At 40.4% G+C, this 18,151-nt stretch overlaps 2 protein-coding genes across 2 annotated transcripts; one reads left to right on the top strand and one right to left on the bottom strand.

Moving 5' to 3' along the window:
* Positions 1–699: 699 nt before the first annotated feature.
* On the top strand, positions 700–9,788 carry stk25b (serine/threonine kinase 25b). Its single transcript, XM_010787722.1, has 11 exons — positions 700–1,099; positions 2,846–3,076; positions 3,463–3,519; positions 3,654–3,762; positions 5,162–5,319; positions 6,391–6,576; positions 6,860–7,005; positions 8,705–8,810; positions 8,895–8,966; positions 9,257–9,393; positions 9,468–9,788. The coding sequence occupies exons 1-11, from the start codon at positions 1,070–1,072 to the stop codon at positions 9,505–9,507; spliced, it is 1,272 nt and encodes a 423-aa protein (XP_010786024.1). The 5' UTR covers positions 700–1,069; the 3' UTR covers positions 9,508–9,788.
* Positions 9,789–10,370: 582 nt separating this feature from the next.
* Positions 10,371–17,405, bottom strand: LOC104959815 (septin-2-like; the record flags this gene model as incomplete). Its single annotated transcript, XM_010787725.1, has 8 exons — positions 10,371–11,364; positions 11,999–12,095; positions 13,667–13,727; positions 14,617–14,739; positions 15,326–15,471; positions 15,617–15,718; positions 17,058–17,175; positions 17,271–17,405. Coding segments are annotated over 7 exons (772 nt in total), but the record flags the coding sequence as incomplete, so codon positions are not given.
* Between the last annotated feature and the right edge of the window lie 746 nt (positions 17,406–18,151).

The following is an 18,151-nucleotide window of genomic DNA, read 5'->3' as shown; positions in this document are numbered from 1 at the left end:
ATTGACAGCACCTAAAAGGGCCTTCAAACTAGACTTTGACACATGTATGGCACATGACACTATGCAGCTGAAATGTAGTCACACGTGAATATGTATCAGTGATAGAAGTATCATAAATGACTAAAACCACAATTGTGTTACAAGTGAAATTCCTGCATTAGTATAATAGTGTATTAGTATAATGAAGAAAATATTTAAATGTAAGCACCTTAAATTAACATTAAATAATTATGTATACAGTCACATGTACTGTAAGGATACATGTATTGTTGTTATCAGGCTAACCCTATTCTATATTCCATTATATTTTTATATTATACTTTTGGGTTGTTTACATTATTGCACAGCAATACAATGTTCCTCATTTAATACTCATTAAATGTTGTTTAAAAAATATATATATTCATCTGAAAATTAACTACTAACTAAATTCATCAAACTAATGTTGTGTAGTAAAAAATAACAGTATTCCCATCTGTAGAGAGTAGCATAACATGTAGATAGGCTATTTTAAAAAGTACACTTACCTAAACATTTGACTTAATTCAGTAGATTTACTTAAAGTATTTGGTATATTTTAATCATGAATGTCTGCGACAGCATCTAAATGTAAGTGTTTTCTTCAGTTATTTTGGATGGACAGTTTAGAAATACACCTCCCACAATTCCACCTTCTTGGATCCCACTGCGCATGCGTCCTCCGGCTGGGCCATTATTTTGTCCTCCTCAAGCTTCAAATGAACAACAGGCTAAGCGTTCCTTGAAATGAATTAAATATTTATAGACGCAGGGAGCATTTCATCTTCTTGTTCGTCACAAATGGAGTCTCTCGGTTAACAGCTTGTTGTCTCGCCGGGCCACTCAGTCCTCCGTTGGACTCGGAGGCCGAAAACAGAGCGAGGAGTGACAGCCCCGTTAAAGCCAGCAGACTGGGTGTTTATCTAGTTGGCTAGCCACCTAGCTAGCTTCCTAGACAGCTAAGAGGGGAGGAAACACCCGAAAGGACCATTCGGTAACCTCGGAAAGACAGAGCTGTGGCTGTCCCGGTCCCGTCCAACCGGCAGAGAGGATGGCACACCTTCGAGACATGCAGAACCAGGTACAAAAATCCTCTTTTAACCGACTGTCACCTCCCTTTAAGGTCCAAGACAAGTCGAACCCCCATGACTGTCAGGCTCTCCATTAATAGGTGGGGAGGGGGTCTAAGCTATCAATGCAAGTGACAAAAACCTAGCATATACACACACTTATGTACTCATTTATTTCGGCAGCATCAGGTGAAACAATGTCATTAGACCTTATAACAGTATACAGTAAAGTTTGAAATGTCTCCATTGTTTTAGTCTTGCCATTATCACATACTGCAGACATTACAATATTTTTGAAAGGAATTGACTTCATTAAGGGCCTCCTCTCCTACTCTGTTAAATGATAACTAATTTCTGTTATGCAAAGAGAAAACCACTGAACCTATAAGTTGGGTGTCACTTGAATGACATATTGGCACAAAGTTCGATCTACAGTCCAGTTATTATACAGGCAGTGACTGAAGAGATGGGTTCATGGACACAGATAAGAATCAGATCAAGTTTTTATATTACAGCAGTGAATTAGATCATTTTTATGTAGGCTAACAGATGTCATGTAGGGCTGGGTCGATACGTGGAGAATATGTATTATTACGTTATTGCAACAATATCTTTGGGTTGACCATTTGGGATTCAAAAAACATTTATACAATGACATTTTCAACAAAAAATCAATAGTAATGTGTATATGATAACAACAAATTGGTAAAGGCAAATAATAAAACAACTAAAACAGTCTGTTCAGTTCAGAAAATTACATAACTTCAGCATTTTAATCCACACAACACTTATGCCATATTAAAAGGGCCCTATTATGCTCATTCTGAGGTTCATATGTATATGTTGTGCCTCTAGTCTACTGTAACTACTACTTTAATGTTCAAAAAGTGCTTTATTTGTGTCATACTTGTGACTGGTCAACCTCTTAGAGACCTCCCGCCCCTTAGCCTATCAAGTACAATGTGTTGGAGCGCTAGCCAATAGAAGCACCATATTGTTACATAGTGATGTCACCATGTACAGAAGAAAACAAAGTATACCAAAGAAGGTGTTTCAGGCAGGGGGGGAGTGTGTGGGAGAGGAACACATGGATTGTAACCTTTGCAGAACACTTACATGCACACAAACCTATAGAACAGACGTCAGGAAAGGGAAAACCCTGAAGAAATAGGGCCTCTAAAAACCTTTAGTTAGCAATTAAGGGATGGGCAAGAACTTTGATCGTCTGATAAAATGCCAATAAAACAACAATAAACCAAACCCTCTGAAAGAAAGAAAGAATAACTACACAACTATGCAATAATAAGTCATACCAACCTTTCCACCATGGTATATGTGGAGAACTTGTGGAAAACACCAAAGATTTAGGAATGAGTTAGATGAGAAGATTGATGCTGCAGCGGGGTTAGCTCATCATATAGCTCATCATATAGTCTCGATACCCTAACTAATATTATAATACATTAAAACAGACTTTTAGTCTTTGCAGACCATGCACGGAAACTTCTATAACACACTACAGGAAAGGGATATCCACAAAAAGCACAATAGGGCCCTTCTAAGAAGTGATGTAGTTTCATATCAAGATATCAATATATTGCCCTGCCCTACTGTCACTTTGAAATGATCCTTCTATAAAAGGACATTCATATAAAACAAGTCATATGCTTTTGCGCTAGAGACACACACAAATAAGCCCCTACAGTCACCATGACAAACACTTCATAATAATTCAATGCTTTCTGTCACTGGGTCAGAACACCCGGTTGGACCCCGAGGAGTACTTCACCAAGCAGGAGCGGATCGGGAAGGGGTCCTTCGGGGAGGTCTACAAAGGCATCAACAACCGCACAAAGGAGGTGGTGGCCATTAAAATTATCGATCTGGAGGAGGCGGAGGACGAGATCGAAGACATTCAACAGGAGATCACGGTGCTGAGCCAGTGCGATAGTCCATTCGTTACCAAGTATTATGGATCATACCTGAAGGTGAGACACAAGTTAAAAAGTGATACAGATTATTTGCAGACATCAACATGTCAGGGCAAATCGTTCACATTTTTTAAAACTTTTTATTTATTTGTACTTTCAACATTTTTTTTTTTACATACAATATAAATAAAACAAAACAAAGTGTGTTGTATGCTTTCTACGGAAGAGGATTTGGGCCACATGTGATTTTTTTTTTTAGATCTTACAAAATAATTTCTGTCTGTTAAATCCGAATTCTGAGGAAAAAGTCACAATAAGAAATGTATTTAAAAAATAAATTACATTTGGCTCTTGTTCTCTTCCGTAGTATTTCATCTGAATGCAGTTTTGAAAATAAATCATAATAATCTTGGACGTCTTTAATCTAATATTGTTCCTGTCAGGGGACCAAGCTGTGGATTATCATGGAGTATTTAGGTGGAGGATCTGCTCTGGATCTGGTAAGAAGACTTATATATTTAAATCGCTTTTATAAAAAGTTTTTATTTACATGAGGAAACCTTGAGCAGTTCTTGGTTCTTTCTTTCACTTCCACCTTTTTAAAATATATATATATTTGTTTGTTCTTCTCTAGCTGCGTCCAGGACCTCTTGAAGAGACGTACATTGCTACTATACTGAGAGAGATCCTGAAGGGGCTGGAGTATCTGCACTCAGAAAGGAAGATCCACAGAGATATCAAAGGTAATAAGCACTCTCTATCACTAAGCATCTTATACATATGAATTCATATCATTCTACAGTGTTTTCCTGCTACAAAGCCAGATATCTTCTCATCATTCAGAGTAGGGATATTTTGATATACCAGCATAGACAATAACAGTGATTACTTCAACATTTGATATTGATAACATACTTATAAAACAGATAATACATTGTAAATAATCCAGCGCCTCTTAAATCACCAATCAAATATGTTTCCGTACAGTTATGGTAAGAGATTATCTCTCCACCTCCCTATTACAGTAGTTGCCTAATGGATTTGTTGCTCAACAGAAAAAATAAGCTGATTTCAGCCTCTCAAATAAGGACGTTTTCCTGTTCATAACATTAAATTGACTATCTTTGGGTTTTGGACAGACAATACAAGACATTTAAAGATGTCAACAGAGTGATGTTCAGAGCTCATTTGCATCAGTATTCTGTATTAACTTGAAATGCTTTGATGTCAAAGCTACCGGCGAACAACATGTGTCCAGTCTGAAGCAGATGCTGGACACACGCTGAAATATGCCACCAGCCTGCATGAGTGTATGAACACCATCTGTGAGCTCTAACATTTCTCAGCTGTTCTGTAGGTGTTTGTATCTTACATTTTGTATAAATAAGGACACAGAGTTGAGTAATTAAGGAGACTTTTTTTTTATTTTAAAGCAATATTGTGTGATTTGGTATTTACATAATTCCTATATTTATTTTTCAATTCTGTTATCAGAATCAGAAATCCTTTATGTGTCCCGCGACGGGGAAATGTACATGATTACAACAGCAGATAGTGCAGATAAAGTGAGGGGGGGGAATGGCTGAGTACGCACACGTTGTTAATAACACAATAAGTCAAAACCTGAAACGAAATAGCAGATATGTACACCATAGTAATAAATGGGAATTTGCAGGAGGTTATATTGCAATAAAAGCAAACTAGATGGCCATCGCTCGTAGCAGGACACTCAGAATGTTTAAGATTTTGTAAATTCATCACAACCAACTTATTGTGAATGTATTTTATCTCAAACCAAAATAAAATCATATACCACCCATCCCTATTTTAGCCTTTCAATCTGTTAAGCTAATGTCAAATGGTTAGACTTTGACAAAGAAATACACCTGAATGACATTTATATGGTGTTAAAAAACCCAATGACTTCAAATGATGCCCCATCCTTCATGCAGGATAACAGTTCACTTTATTCATTCCTTGTGTGAACCATTCCTTGTATTTGAACAACCTCTCCTCTTCCCTCTCTCCCTCCCTCCCTCTCCTCCTCCCTCTCCTCCTCCCTCTCTCCCTATCCTCCTCCCTCTCTCCCTCCCTCTCTTCCTCCCTCTCTCCCTCCCTCTCCTCCTGCCTCTCCTCCTCCAGCTGCCAACGTGCTGCTGTCGGAGCAGGGCGAGGTGAAGCTGGCGGACTTCGGGGTGGCAGGTCAGCTGACGGACACTCAGATTAAGAGGAACACGTTTGTGGGCACGCCTTTCTGGATGGCTCCGGAGGTGATCAAACAGTCGGCCTACGACTTCAAGGTGAGGCAGAGTGTGTGGAGCGCACACACACACACACACACACACACACACACACACACACACACACACACACACACACACACACACACACACACACAGCTGTGTTTCTGCTGTGAGAGCACTGTGTTATGTCTGCTTCGTTTAGATTCTCACTTTTGGGTGAAAAGATGAATCATTTTGGTAGAACATCACACCTATAAATAGAAAGTTATTGTTGAAGGCACTGATGGTAGGGATTAGACAATGATTTTATTGCAGATGGTGATAAAACCCTAACCCTAACACTTTAAAAAAGCTAACTAGCTTGTGTCATGTTAGAACAATTCCAATGTATTTAAAACAATGATCCAGTATAAAGGATCAGTCCTCCTCACTTTGGGATAATCAAAAATACTTGTTTCCTAACTTAATGTAAGGTTAAGCTATTCCAAGGTATTTAAGGGATGATCATGACATGAAATGTTCATATTTCTTAAGTATTATTTATCTTTTAAAAATAAAATATAAAGTCTAGGAATATTTTTACAAGATTACACAAATATATGACAATCACTAATTCTTATATTAACTTGTATTAGCTAGCCACTAATGTTTATTTCTAGAATAAAAATCTGACTTTCAGAGTCTGGTTCATTTTTAAAATGATGATATGAGGTTATAGTCAATCGTATTGTGATCTGTATTTGTACTCTTTTAATGTTCTGCTATTATTGCATTAGTATGTTTTCCCTGTACATGACTTGGTTACATTCTTACCTTTGACACCTTTTTTTTTACATTGACTTATTTTTCATAAAGTTTGTAGTTATTTCCCCATAGGATCAATTTGACTATTGTTTTTTAGCACTGGTTTTTTTAGCACTGCTTTTTGCCTTACTAGCATAACTTACATTATTATCTTTTAGTTGTTATACATGTACTGTTCATCTTCATATTAGTTGAATGTTCTCCTATGCCTACTGATAAGCAGACACAACATGACATTTTCAACATTGGAAGAACCTTTGAATCCAGGTCGTTTTATTTGATGTTAAGTTCACACCCCTTACCTACCACGTCTCCCCCCCTCAGGCTGATATCTGGTCCCTGGGTATCACTGCTATCGAGCTGGCTAAAGGGGAGCCTCCTAACTCAGACCTCCACCCCATGAGGGTCCTCTTCCTCATCCCCAAAAACACTCCGCCCACACTAGAGGGCCCCTACAGCAAGCCCTTCAAAGAGTTTGTGGAGGCCTGTCTAAATAAAGACCCTCGTTTTGTAAGTAATATACCTGCATCCCCCCCCCCCCCGGATCAGACATGACCCGGACTTTGATCATTGTTCCTACAAAGTATATGTGTGATTGGATGGCATCCATTTGGTTTTAGAATGTGATCTGTGCTCTCTCAAATATAAAAACTAAATGTAGTCATATTAGCAAGTTAGCACATCAGCCTTTCTTAGCATTTAGCTTTTGAGACACCACTGCAGTGTAGTCTTATACAGACAGTCATTGATTGTAAACTTCTTTTCTGCCTATGTGTATGATGTGCGTGCACAGAGGCCGACAGCCAAAGAGCTCGTAAAGCACAAGTTCATCACGCGCTACACCAAGAAGACGGCCTACCTGACGGAGCTCATCGACCGCTACCGCCGCTGGAAGTCTGAGGGCCACGGGGAGGAGTCCAGCTCCGACGACTCGGATATGTGAGTCTGCAAAAACACATTCATAACATGTTCCAAAGGATCTACTCACAGCCACCTTAAAAACTCATCAGAATTTGAGGATAAATAAGTGATTTTCTAGAAACAAAGATACCAACCAAGTGCTATCAGCAATGAACATGTATGTGTTGCCTATTAGAGTTTGCATCAGACTAAGCGAAGGGGCTTCCAATTGCTAATAGGAACATTACATACATGTTCATTGCTGATACTGAGCTTGGTTTTCTATTCTTTATTCTGGAAAATCACCCATTATCTATCCTCAATTTCTGGAATAGACAGTTATTTGGAGTGGCTGCGAGTAGAACACGTTTACACAAACACGTCTTTTAGATTTCAAGTCCAATAGCTTTTATTAGTCTAAAGAAAGAAAAAATCTTAATAAACTCACAAAATGTTTTCTCCTTATTAAAGATCAAAATACACAGACTTCTGAATTCTCTATTTCACCAACTAAGAGAAGCATACTTCCTTTGTTAGCTCAGGGTAAAACCCACTTCATGCAAACTCAACAGAATGTTGACTAGTCCAGTTTTCACCGTTGTCAAAATAAACTGGTGATTTAAAGACTCAGTTTTGAAAAGCCTATGCACTCTCTCTTTGCCTTTGTCTTTGAAGGTAGCAAAAAGAAATGATCTGAAAAATCATGGTGTCACGTTAAAATGCACTTATACCCCTTCCCCACCAAACCAGTTCTAGTTCTAGCTCCTTGCTTGTGCTCTTCTGGTTCCGAACTGGTTCTTCTTTTAGCCCCAGTTGTGTTTCCACCGTCCAGAGCCAGACTGGTGCTGCGTCATGACATCACCATTTACGTGGCTGATTTTCTCAGCAACGCCGGTCACAACCACAACAATGTGGTACTGCGTCGGGTTGATGATCGTGTTGCTTTTAATCATACGAAGCCAGATTCAATTAAATAACTACTTCTCCAACGTTATACTCTTCCATTCCATTCCATTCCATTACATGTTACTTGTTAGACGCTTTTATCCAAAGCGACTTACATACTCAATACTGTGGACAATTCCCACAGGAGCCATTTGGGGTGAAGTGTCTCAGGGACACAACGACAGAGTGAGGGGATTCAATGTTTATTAGTGTGGTTCAGCATCACACTTGGTTAGTGTTGCCTCACTTTATAAATAAGTGTGTGGTCACGTTCACTTTGCTCTGCCCCCCTGCACCCCCCTCCGACGTAAGTGTGACATATTTGGTTCTTGGTTTTCTGGACGGGCAGTCGAGCGGAGCCAGATAAGAACCGGTTCTCTGGGCCAAGATCCGGCCCTGCTGCGGTGGAAACGGGAAGAGCCGGTGCTTAATCGGGCACTAGCTCCGAACTGGCCCTGGAACTGCTTTAGTGGGAAAGGGGCCCTAGCGCTTGGCTTCCTCTGAACAGAAACCCTTATTCCTGCTTTGACCGTAGTTCCACTAGCTGTCACCCAAACACCATGTCTAAAACTGAAGCTTGTTCCTAAGCATACAGTCATAAATGAGCACAAAGATATGATGCTAATGGATCCAGTAGTTTATGAGATCAGGCATAAACAGACGAACACACACACACACACACACACACACACACACTCAATCAATCTCCTGGTGGACATACTGAAATAATTCCATACATGTTTGTGTCCCTCATATTAACTACCTATTTGTTGTCTTTCTGTCCTTCCTTCAGGGATGCTGATGGTGATGTGGACACGTGTCCCATGTGGACCTTCCCCACAGTCCGACCCACCACTCTGAGCAAATTACAGAAAGGCTACACACACACAGATTCAGAGGTAAGACACACACACAGCAAACTGACACTCACACAGAGTCCAATCTTTTGTGTTTTTTTCTGACACTCTTTCTCCTCTCAACAGTCAGGAGACTCAGTGAAAAGGCAACCCAAGTCACAGTGCTTGTCTGCGTTGGTAACACCCATCTTCAGAGAGGTAGGCGGTGGGGAGGGGGAGTGAAGAGCTTTGAGAGAAGAACAGCAAGAGCAGGCTTTAATATAGAGTACTAAATTGTGTCTGGAAAATCAGATGATATACTATGATATACTAGGGTTCAAGTAGCTTATATATTTGTCAGAATTAAAAAGGAAAGAGCATGAAAGCGTGAAGCTCAGCTGAGAAAACCAAACCAATACCTGCTTGTTAAATGAAGCCCTGGACAGTCATTGTGTTTCATTGCACATAAAAACAAGATTATTTCTAATAGATTGTTCCTCTTCTACTAGTTGAAGGAGAAACGGCGGGCGAGTGGGGGGGGTGTAGGAGCCATCGAGGAGCTGGAGAACGCCTTCAACCTGGCTGAGGAGTCGTGCCCAGGCATCTCCGACCGCCTGGTCACACACATGATGGAGAGAGTGTGCAGGTGGGTCTGTGGAAGGAGCTTTGTGCAACAGAGATATTGTACTGTGACTAATCCACTTCCTGTCCTTCTTCCAGGTTTTCTTTAAATGGTAACACCACCCCTTCTTCACGGTGAAAGCCCAGCTGGATGTAACTCAACCCCCTTCCTTTTCTGTCTCCCAGACCCCCCCGATAAGGACCACAGAAGACCCCCACCCCTCCACCCCTCGTATCTTTGCACCTTTCCCAGTCCTGTCCCCCCGAGAGATCTTTTAATTAGTTATAATTAAATATTTTTACAGTTTTTCCTTTAAGAGCGGAGAGTATTTAAAACAAAAAAGCCATGACATTTAGAGCGTTGTGTATACCTGTTAGATTGAGAAGAAAAAACTATAATAAAGTCTATGGAAAATGTCACATCCTGTTCAGTGTCTCCTTGGTTTTGCTCTGCTTAATGCTCAATTACAAACATTGCCTCCCTGCCTGAAACGCCTCCATTGGACTCCTTTGTTTACTTCTGTAACATAATGACATCACTATGGTTAAATAAATGCACAAACACACAATTTAATTTATATTATCAGTTTTATAATGGCAAGGACAGCTGCATTATTTTGTGAAAGAGAATGCAGAGACGTCAGTAATCTCTTCAATTATTGAATAACTTAAATCAAACAATATCAATTCAATAAACCAAATCATATTTGACATTACTTTTGTTAAGACAGTAAATTGTTGACGTCTGATTCGTTTTTTGCCATTTTAATTTCCTCCTTTCTCAAAAAAGAAGAAGATTGTTTCAGATAATTTGTTCACACTAAACTGTAATTACAGACACTTAGTAAAGAAAATCTCACAGTGGATTTGTCTCCCCGAGGCAACTCATCTCACTGAAATAAAACACCGTAGCAGAGGCTGATGTCAATGTGGGAACATGTTAAGCTTTAACTCAGTGTTATGCTAGACCAGGTAGATAAATACAAAAAAAAGAGCCTCAAATCACAGAAGAGATTAATAAAGTTTATTAAACTTATTACAATATATGCATCAAGAACAATATTTGGTGCTTTAAAAGTGGGTAAAAACAGCACAAAGAGGAATGTCGAGAACTCACATCTTGGCCGGTGAGGGGAACGTTGGCTACACCGACCTCATTGAGTCGTTTTTTTAAATCTGTGGTCAGGGAACCACAGAGTACTCGGCAGTAGGGACTGCTACCTCTCCCTGCATCAACGAAACAACGCTGCTTGGCACATGACTTCACTTGACATTGTAGAGGAAACATGGAGGAATGACTTCTAGTTGATGGAGAGCACCAAACAGAGGCACCGCACCTCATTTGAAAGTCCTTCATTTGTCTATAGGAAGACTTTCACTTGGATGCCATCATATTTAAAATACACTGATCTGAGAACTGCACCAATGGAGACTTTGACAGGAAAGGAGGGACAATTCACTGGAAAATCTGACCTTGGTCGACTTGTATGCACATGATTGGGCTAATTTTTTAACAATGAGCGAGGTGGACTATGAATTGGAAACTTAAGGTGTCATTTATAGACAGAGGAACAAAAGGAATACCACAAAAAGGGCCTAACAATGGCGGAAAAAGCTACCAGTTGTCCCATAGTTCACTCTCCCAAATGAGTTAGCACGTGTTTTCAGAGATGTTCCAGAAAACAAGTAACAGTACTTTGGTTTTCTAAATAGCAACAAAAAGTAACAGTTTGTATCAAAGATATGCCACCTTTTCAGAAGATGGGTCACATGACTTAATTTGAGTGACTGGCAAAAGCAAATAAAGAAAGAAATAGAACCGTGTGGAAATATATAAACATAACACTGTTTAAATATACTTTACTGTATGTATAAAAAAAATGACTCCAGATCCTGTAATGGATTGGAATAAAAAATTGTGGCAATAACCAGGATGCCTTTACACGTTCTCAGCTATCATCCGTCCTCAGTCAAACTGGAGCAGCGGCCCGAACACCTACAGGGGAAAAGAACATGTTAGCATCAACACAAGCTCACAATCTAGGTATTTAAGTTAAAGAGGACATTCTGCTCATGTTCAGGATCGTATCAGTATTTAGTTCCTCTACTCTGACACGTCTCCATGCTTTAATGTCCAAAAGCTCTTTCTTTCTCTCATACTTTGTGCTGCAGAGATTTCCCGCCCCCTAGCCCATCACGTACAACATGTTGGAGCGCTAGCCAATAGAAGCGTGACTGTTAGTGATGTCATTATGTATCAGAAGTAAAACTGGGACTGCGGTGCAGGGCCGGACCAATACACTGCTCAATATCAATGTATTTCTTTATATATAAGCAGTATATTGTAAGCTTTTGAGAAGCTGCTGCTGGTTACAGAATATGAAATAAACCTATATACAAATAAAAAAAGCCAACATTCTATCACTATTTAAAACAACATTCACAAGAACAATTGAGCCATTTGAATTGAACAAAGTTAACATGTTTTACAGTATTTGAGGTCTTTAAATAAAGAGGTATATAGTAAGGTCTTTGGGAATATTAGCCTTTGCAGACCATTTACAACAACTTGCTTCAAACACATTACAGGAAAGGGAAAAGCCATAACAGGGCCAGGGGTGTTGTCCTACCGTTGACTCTTCACACATGTTGGCCGTCGCCCTCTCCGTCGCCCTGCTTCTGCATCTGCAGCTGCATCTTGGCGATCATCTCCTGCATTCGTCTCAGCTGTGCAACACAGAGCAACATGTTGGACAACTGCACTCCACACACAGCACATTCACTCGGCTGAGATTCAGAGGTGTCTTACTGAATGTTTTCTTATTAATGCCAGTTAGAAATCATTGACTAGTAACAACTCCGACTATGAAGAATTCAACAGAAACCAACTGTGAATCATTTGCTAGCTTAACACAACAGGAACAATTACTTGACATGTTTCATTGTTCCTAGGTTTCAAAGTGTAATTCATCCATAACAAATAATGACAAAATAGAAACTCATGTCTGTAACCTACGTTTACCTGCAGGGGGTTAGCTTAGCTTAGCATATGGACTGGAACAGCTAGCCTGGCTATGTCAAAGTGTTCTTTTTTCTTTTAAATCCAGCTCAGGTAAAGCTTACAGAAATAGCTTTCTTGAGTTGGAGGCAGATTATTTGTTCAGTCATGTGTCTCTGCAGCTGATCTTACATACTACTAGAACCACCAGACTCATATTGTGTGCTTAAGGACAACTCATGGTTGTGGGTATTTATTTATTGTAAAGTATATTTTATCATTTGTATTTACTGTTGACTCATCATAAAACTCGCTTCAGTTTGGAAACGTGTTTCTGCTAAAGAAGGGTTTTGTTCCTGTACCTGAGTTTTTCCTTCAGTGCACTGCAGACAGATGAGGTTTCATTTTCCTATGCAGCTCTTTCAAACCGACTCTGCAGTCTCAGCTTTGACTCTGACTTTTAGGCTTCAAGTCAATTCTTTTTCACAAAACTTCACATTTTAGGGTTTTATGATTTAATTCATTGAATCGTACTACCATTAGTTTTTATTATCTGACCTTGTTTTTTTATTTGATTCATTCTAACGGCACTTTTTAAATGCTGTTTACTTATTGTTTCTATCAGTTTTAATGTATAATGTATTTTTTCTAAGTGCTATACAAATTACATTTTCTTTCTAATCAGGTTTCCGATAAAATGAGGAATGAAGACTGTCAATCGTATGAGTCAGTGTTGATGTGAAAACAGATCCAAAGGAATGCACACACAATTTGGCTGCTCCTTCATGCGCCACTGAGGTTCAATACCTCAGTGGCGGGCGAACACTGTCACACAGGAGCTTACTTGACAGCTGCGGTCTAGATTAAAACAATTGTGGTTTGTTCTCAAACATTACAGCAGCAGCAATCCTGGAGGATGTCTGCATTGTACTGAGTGCACTCTGATAGTTCACCTGTCTTTATGCTACAACTTTTTGCCTCATATTAAATACAGAGATGAGTGGCTTTGTTCTTCTCATCTAAACCAAAAAACTAAAACCAATTTTTCAAATTTATTTATTGTATAACTTTTTCTTTTTGGGGGGGGGTGGGGTATAGTTTTGTGTAATGTATTTTGCTGGATAACAACAAAATGGCAATTATAACATTTGTCTCAAGTGAAAAAAAGTGTATATCCAAAAATGTGAAACTCTTCCTTTAAGAAATCTGGTCAATGCCAAGGGTAAATCTATGAAAAATAATAAATAAAATAATGTATTTTTCAGAAGCCTAAAGTAGTGTCATGTATGAAGTGTCTCACCTCAGCCTCCTTCTCCTGCAGGATCATGTCCTTGTCCGTTTCCTCCGGCTCCGGGCCCTTTCTGCATCAACACGGCTTTAGTTAGTTTGGATGTTTCCGTGATGGTACACACTGATAACACAACCTCTTATATCTATGCAGAATGTATAACAATCAAGCAAAGAATCATTAAGTTTAGTGAAGCATCAGTGCAGTGAGTCGGTGGTTTCCCGAAAGTGCACGTTGAACTATTTTAAGTAGCATTAGGCAAAGTTGACAAGAAGCCACATTGAGAAGGTGAAGAGGGGATCAGTGGGTTAGTTGTTCTTGCAAAGTGAAGAGTGGGCAGCTACAACAAATAACTACAAAGAGATGAAAGAAAGAAGACTCAAGAGAGTGTGAGGAGTCGGGGGGACAGCGTTTCCTCCCCCAGATGAAAACAAAAATATAACGATACCTCCAGCAGACAGCCATCTTTGGAAAGATGTGAAGAATGCCTTATCCTGGCCAGGCTTTAGAAGAAAGGCTAAAAGATTTTGGGTCTACATCGGGGGGTTAAATGATGATATGTCCGCACTATGTTTATGACCTCTACTCAACTATACATGCTATTTAGCTATGAGCTAACCCTCTAAAACCTGCTATGCACACAGCATTAAAGCCACTGCTGCGCTACCAAGGCCTAAATGATGTCATGAACATGCAAAATTATGAGTTGCAGCTACAGAATGATACTAGCTAAATATTGAACTGTAGATAGACAAAAGAACGATAACGCGAATCCATCGAGCACAAGTGTTTCTAGCTTCCTTGTACACAAGCCTGGATGTTTTATTACTGTAACATCTGTGGCGTCATTTCTGTGTTGTTTGTTTAAAACACTACTGTAATAATGACATAAGTCTACTGTAAGGTTTTGCTGTGTGAGGTGGGGGAGGTGCAGTGAAGCAAGCGGACAGACAGGTACGTACGCAGGAGACAGAGGCAGAATGTAACCATGGGAGGACAACCTGCCACCCCGTTTGAGGCGGTCCGAGCGGAAGTTCTCGTAGTGGAGGTCCTGGGTCACTTCCTGTAGGTCCTGCATGTGGGTTCTGTGGGAGAAAAAAGGTCGCCAACCAATAATTACTTACGGATGGTGAGCAGGATTTGTGCACAATCTGGCTTTGCTGTTGAGGATTGCAACGGCTAATAAACCCTCGCCCAGGCTTCCCTTTGCAAGACTGTGGTATTCGCTTGGCCCTTCTGAGCTACTTTTTAAAAAATGGTGGTGCAAAATAGCAGACAAAGTGGAAAAGGACCCACTCCCTAGGTAGATATGAAGGGTTCATTGTAAGGTAAGAAAATCAAAAGTTTGGGGCGATTGTTGTATTGGGAACAATACTACTTTTCTTCTCTGCCCCGACGTAGTAGTAGTAGACACCATATGTGCGTGTTCAAAAGGACCTTGTATACTCCTAGGCTCATTCCTTAGAAGGACGCAGATGGCCTAGCAAAAGGGAAGGCTGCAGATAAGTTACCAAAATGGATGTTTCATTTTTGTGTCAACCTGCCAAACTAACCACTTCTCCAAGATAGCAACACTTGCAACATTTGTAGCACAATATACAAAGTTAGGCAGGTCAGGAACTCTCATTGTCATTCTTTCTTATTACTCAAATGTACAAATCTGCAACTCACATCAACATGATCCGCAGCTTGAGGAAGTCGTTGTGCTCTGGGTTCTCCACCTCCACCACCCCCCAGGGGTACAGGCGGCCCCTCACCTTCTTCCCTTTGGCCTCAATCTGCTGGTTGGATCCCACAACTGCAAAAGGGATGCTGGCCTGGAAAAGAGGAGTGGTTGATGACATTTAAAACACAGAGCAAATGGACCACTTGAATGGACATAACCTAACTTAACATTTCATCGGCATGATAACGAAACAATAAATAAGGGCTGATAAGTTGAGCAGGAAGTGGAGAGTTTACCTTCAGGATCCTGGTCTGCTCTTTGAAATCTTCATCCTCATCAGACTCAGCATCAGGAAGGTGGTAGATCTTGATGCCGTGCTCATCAATCTCATCCAGCACCTTACCAAGAAGACAGTAGAAAACACGTTATAATCACCCTATATTACTTTGTATACTGTTTACTGTCAATTCAAACTAATAGTGTCCTGTGAATGTCAGTAAACAGTGTTAAAGGTAAATATGGTTAATTGAAGCAATTGAATTCCTCAGTGCCTGCTATATTGACAGAGAAAATGTTCTGCTATTGTACTTTCTGCATCCAGCGACATTTGATGTGACAGTGACAACGTACAATCTACGTCAGTTTGTAGTCTCCGCCTCTGGGTAGCCAGGGGATGCGCTAGATTCCACTTACAAACTGAATTTCCTAAACCGGTTCTAGGTTTGAAGCAAAAAATATCTAAAAACAAAACTCGGTTTTCCTTGCTTGTACATTACATACAGGTGCAGAGGACGTTATGGAGGAGGATCTTAGACTCACCAGGTCGAACTGGACCTTTACCCAGATGCTCTCTCTTAACAGAAAATATAATCCTGTGAATATAAAACTTGGTGCAATATACCCTTGTGCAATTTACGCTTTATTTTTCTTTCAATTGATCTAAAATCTGTAAACAATACGAGCTACTTCTATCATTTTATAAAGTCACTTTTAAACTCAATATATGCAGTGCTTCTTTTTTACCATGGTGTACTCAACTGTTATCTGTTTTTACTGTGTTTTTATTATTAATAACGTGTACCTACTTTTTAATTTGAAATGCAGGTCTATTCTTTTGACTTGATATGCACTAACACTTCTGCTGTTGTAATACCTTAAATGTCCTTGTTGCGGGACAAATAAAGGAATTCCGATTCAGAAACAGAATCATTCCGCTGCAATAGGTGTCAACTGTGGGCAGTTTTTTGCGTGCATAAGATTGAATCACTCGGACAGAGGATTGCTGGGGAGCTTTTCCGGTGTCCACAAGATCAACTTGGAATGACAACCAAGACTAGCCAGCTCAAGAGGGCGGATGACTGTCAAGAGAGTCATCCTGTCACCATTGTAAGGAATTGGGTTGCATTGCCTGTTACCCTAACAGGCAATGCAACCCAATTCAACACAACTGCTAATTGAGCTCCGTGAGAAAGAGAACTCAGTTAAAAAACAGGGCTGACTGAGAGAATTGTCTACATTAACCATCAACACTAATTGGACATGGCCAGCCAATATTACATTTTAGAAACATTTCTTTGAATCAAAATCACTTTTGGCACTTCCTGTCGTTTTAGTAGAGTACAAAAAGTATTTTCATACAGTGGACGGTAACATTGGTGACCATGAGCACATGATAGCTGCTGGTTATTTCAGGAACTGGAAGTGAAGTTGAACAATAGGTGACTGTACTGTCCTCACCCGGCGCTTGAGCCTCTCCCTCTCTCTGAGGGTGAGCGTGTCCGCCTTGGCGATGACAGGAACCACGTTGACCTTATTGTGAATGGCCTTCATAAACTGGACATCCAGGGGCTTCAGGCTGTGGGCAGGAAACAGAGACCAAAAATAAGTATTTGTCAAATGTTTACTAACTGAAAGCCCTGTCGGTGTGTGAACATGTAGAGCAGGACTCACCCGTGGCCCAGCGGGGAAATGAAGTAGAAGCAGCAGTGAACTCTATTGTCAACAATGTGTCTACGATTTAGACCGCTCTCGTCATGGAGGTAGCGCTCAAACTGGTCATCAATGTAGCTGATAATGGTACTGAAACTGGGTAAGAGAAATAAACACAATTTCATTACAAAAGACAAACTATTAGACACTTTAGGCGCTTTCACACCGCAGTACTTTTCCCACAAAGGTTCATCAGAATGTAGTTCATGAGAACTCTTTAGTTCTGATGAACTAAGTACAGATCGCTTTCACACCGGAATAAGTCCCTGGGGGAGGATTAGGCAAATGAAGCAGCTGACGTCACTTCTTCTTCTGCTTTGGGTTTACTGGCAGGCCGCAAACAACTTCAGGGCGTATACTGCCACCCGAAGTCCCCAGCCGGAAGTCCCCGGAGTTGGGGACTGGCTTCAGTAGAAGCTGCTGGGAAACGCCAACACCTCCTCATCTCCATCGCTCCCATGTTTTATTTTCTGTTGCCATAAGTTAGTCTCTCTGCGTTTGTGCGCTAGGCTAATGCTTATAATGCTAATGCAAGGAAAATAAAAGGACGGCTTCACAAAACTTTTTGAGAGTTTTACGGGGTGTGGTTTGCAATCCACCCAGCCAATCAGACATAGGAACCTTTTTCTCCCACGAAAGTACCTGCTCTCTAGCAGAGACGGAAAAGGGGGTAAAAAGGTTATCATGAACTACCGTAATTTTCGGACTATAAGCCGCACCTGAATATAAGCCGCAGCAGCGGCATACCACTCTCGGTTCCACTTTTACTTTTGCGCGCTACCTGTCTCACTCTTTTCCGGCCTCCAGCTTTTCCTGCTGGAACCCGCCGCTTAAAGGTGGGG

This window comes from Notothenia coriiceps, unplaced genomic scaffold (genome assembly GCF_000735185.1).
Source record: "Notothenia coriiceps isolate Sejong01 unplaced genomic scaffold, NC01 NC01_scaffold00031103, whole genome shotgun sequence".
Taxonomy (NCBI): domain Eukaryota; kingdom Metazoa; phylum Chordata; class Actinopteri; order Perciformes; family Nototheniidae; genus Notothenia; species Notothenia coriiceps.
This window is presented reverse-complemented; position numbering and strand designations above follow the sequence as displayed.

What these genes read in the sequence shown, in the direction of transcription:
- stk25b (XM_010787722.1), top strand. Translation starts at nt 1,070, where the DNA reads ATGGCACACCTTCGAGACATGCAGAACCAG. An exon ending in TTCGAGACATGCAGAACCAG is followed by an intron (nt 1,100 to 2,845) that starts GTACAAAAATCC and finishes TCACTGGGTCAG; the next exon opens with AACACCCGGTTGGACCCCGA. An exon ending in AGCTCCGACGACTCGGATAT is followed by an intron (nt 7,006 to 8,704) that starts GTGAGTCTGCAA and finishes TCCTTCCTTCAG; the next exon opens with GGATGCTGATGGTGATGTGG.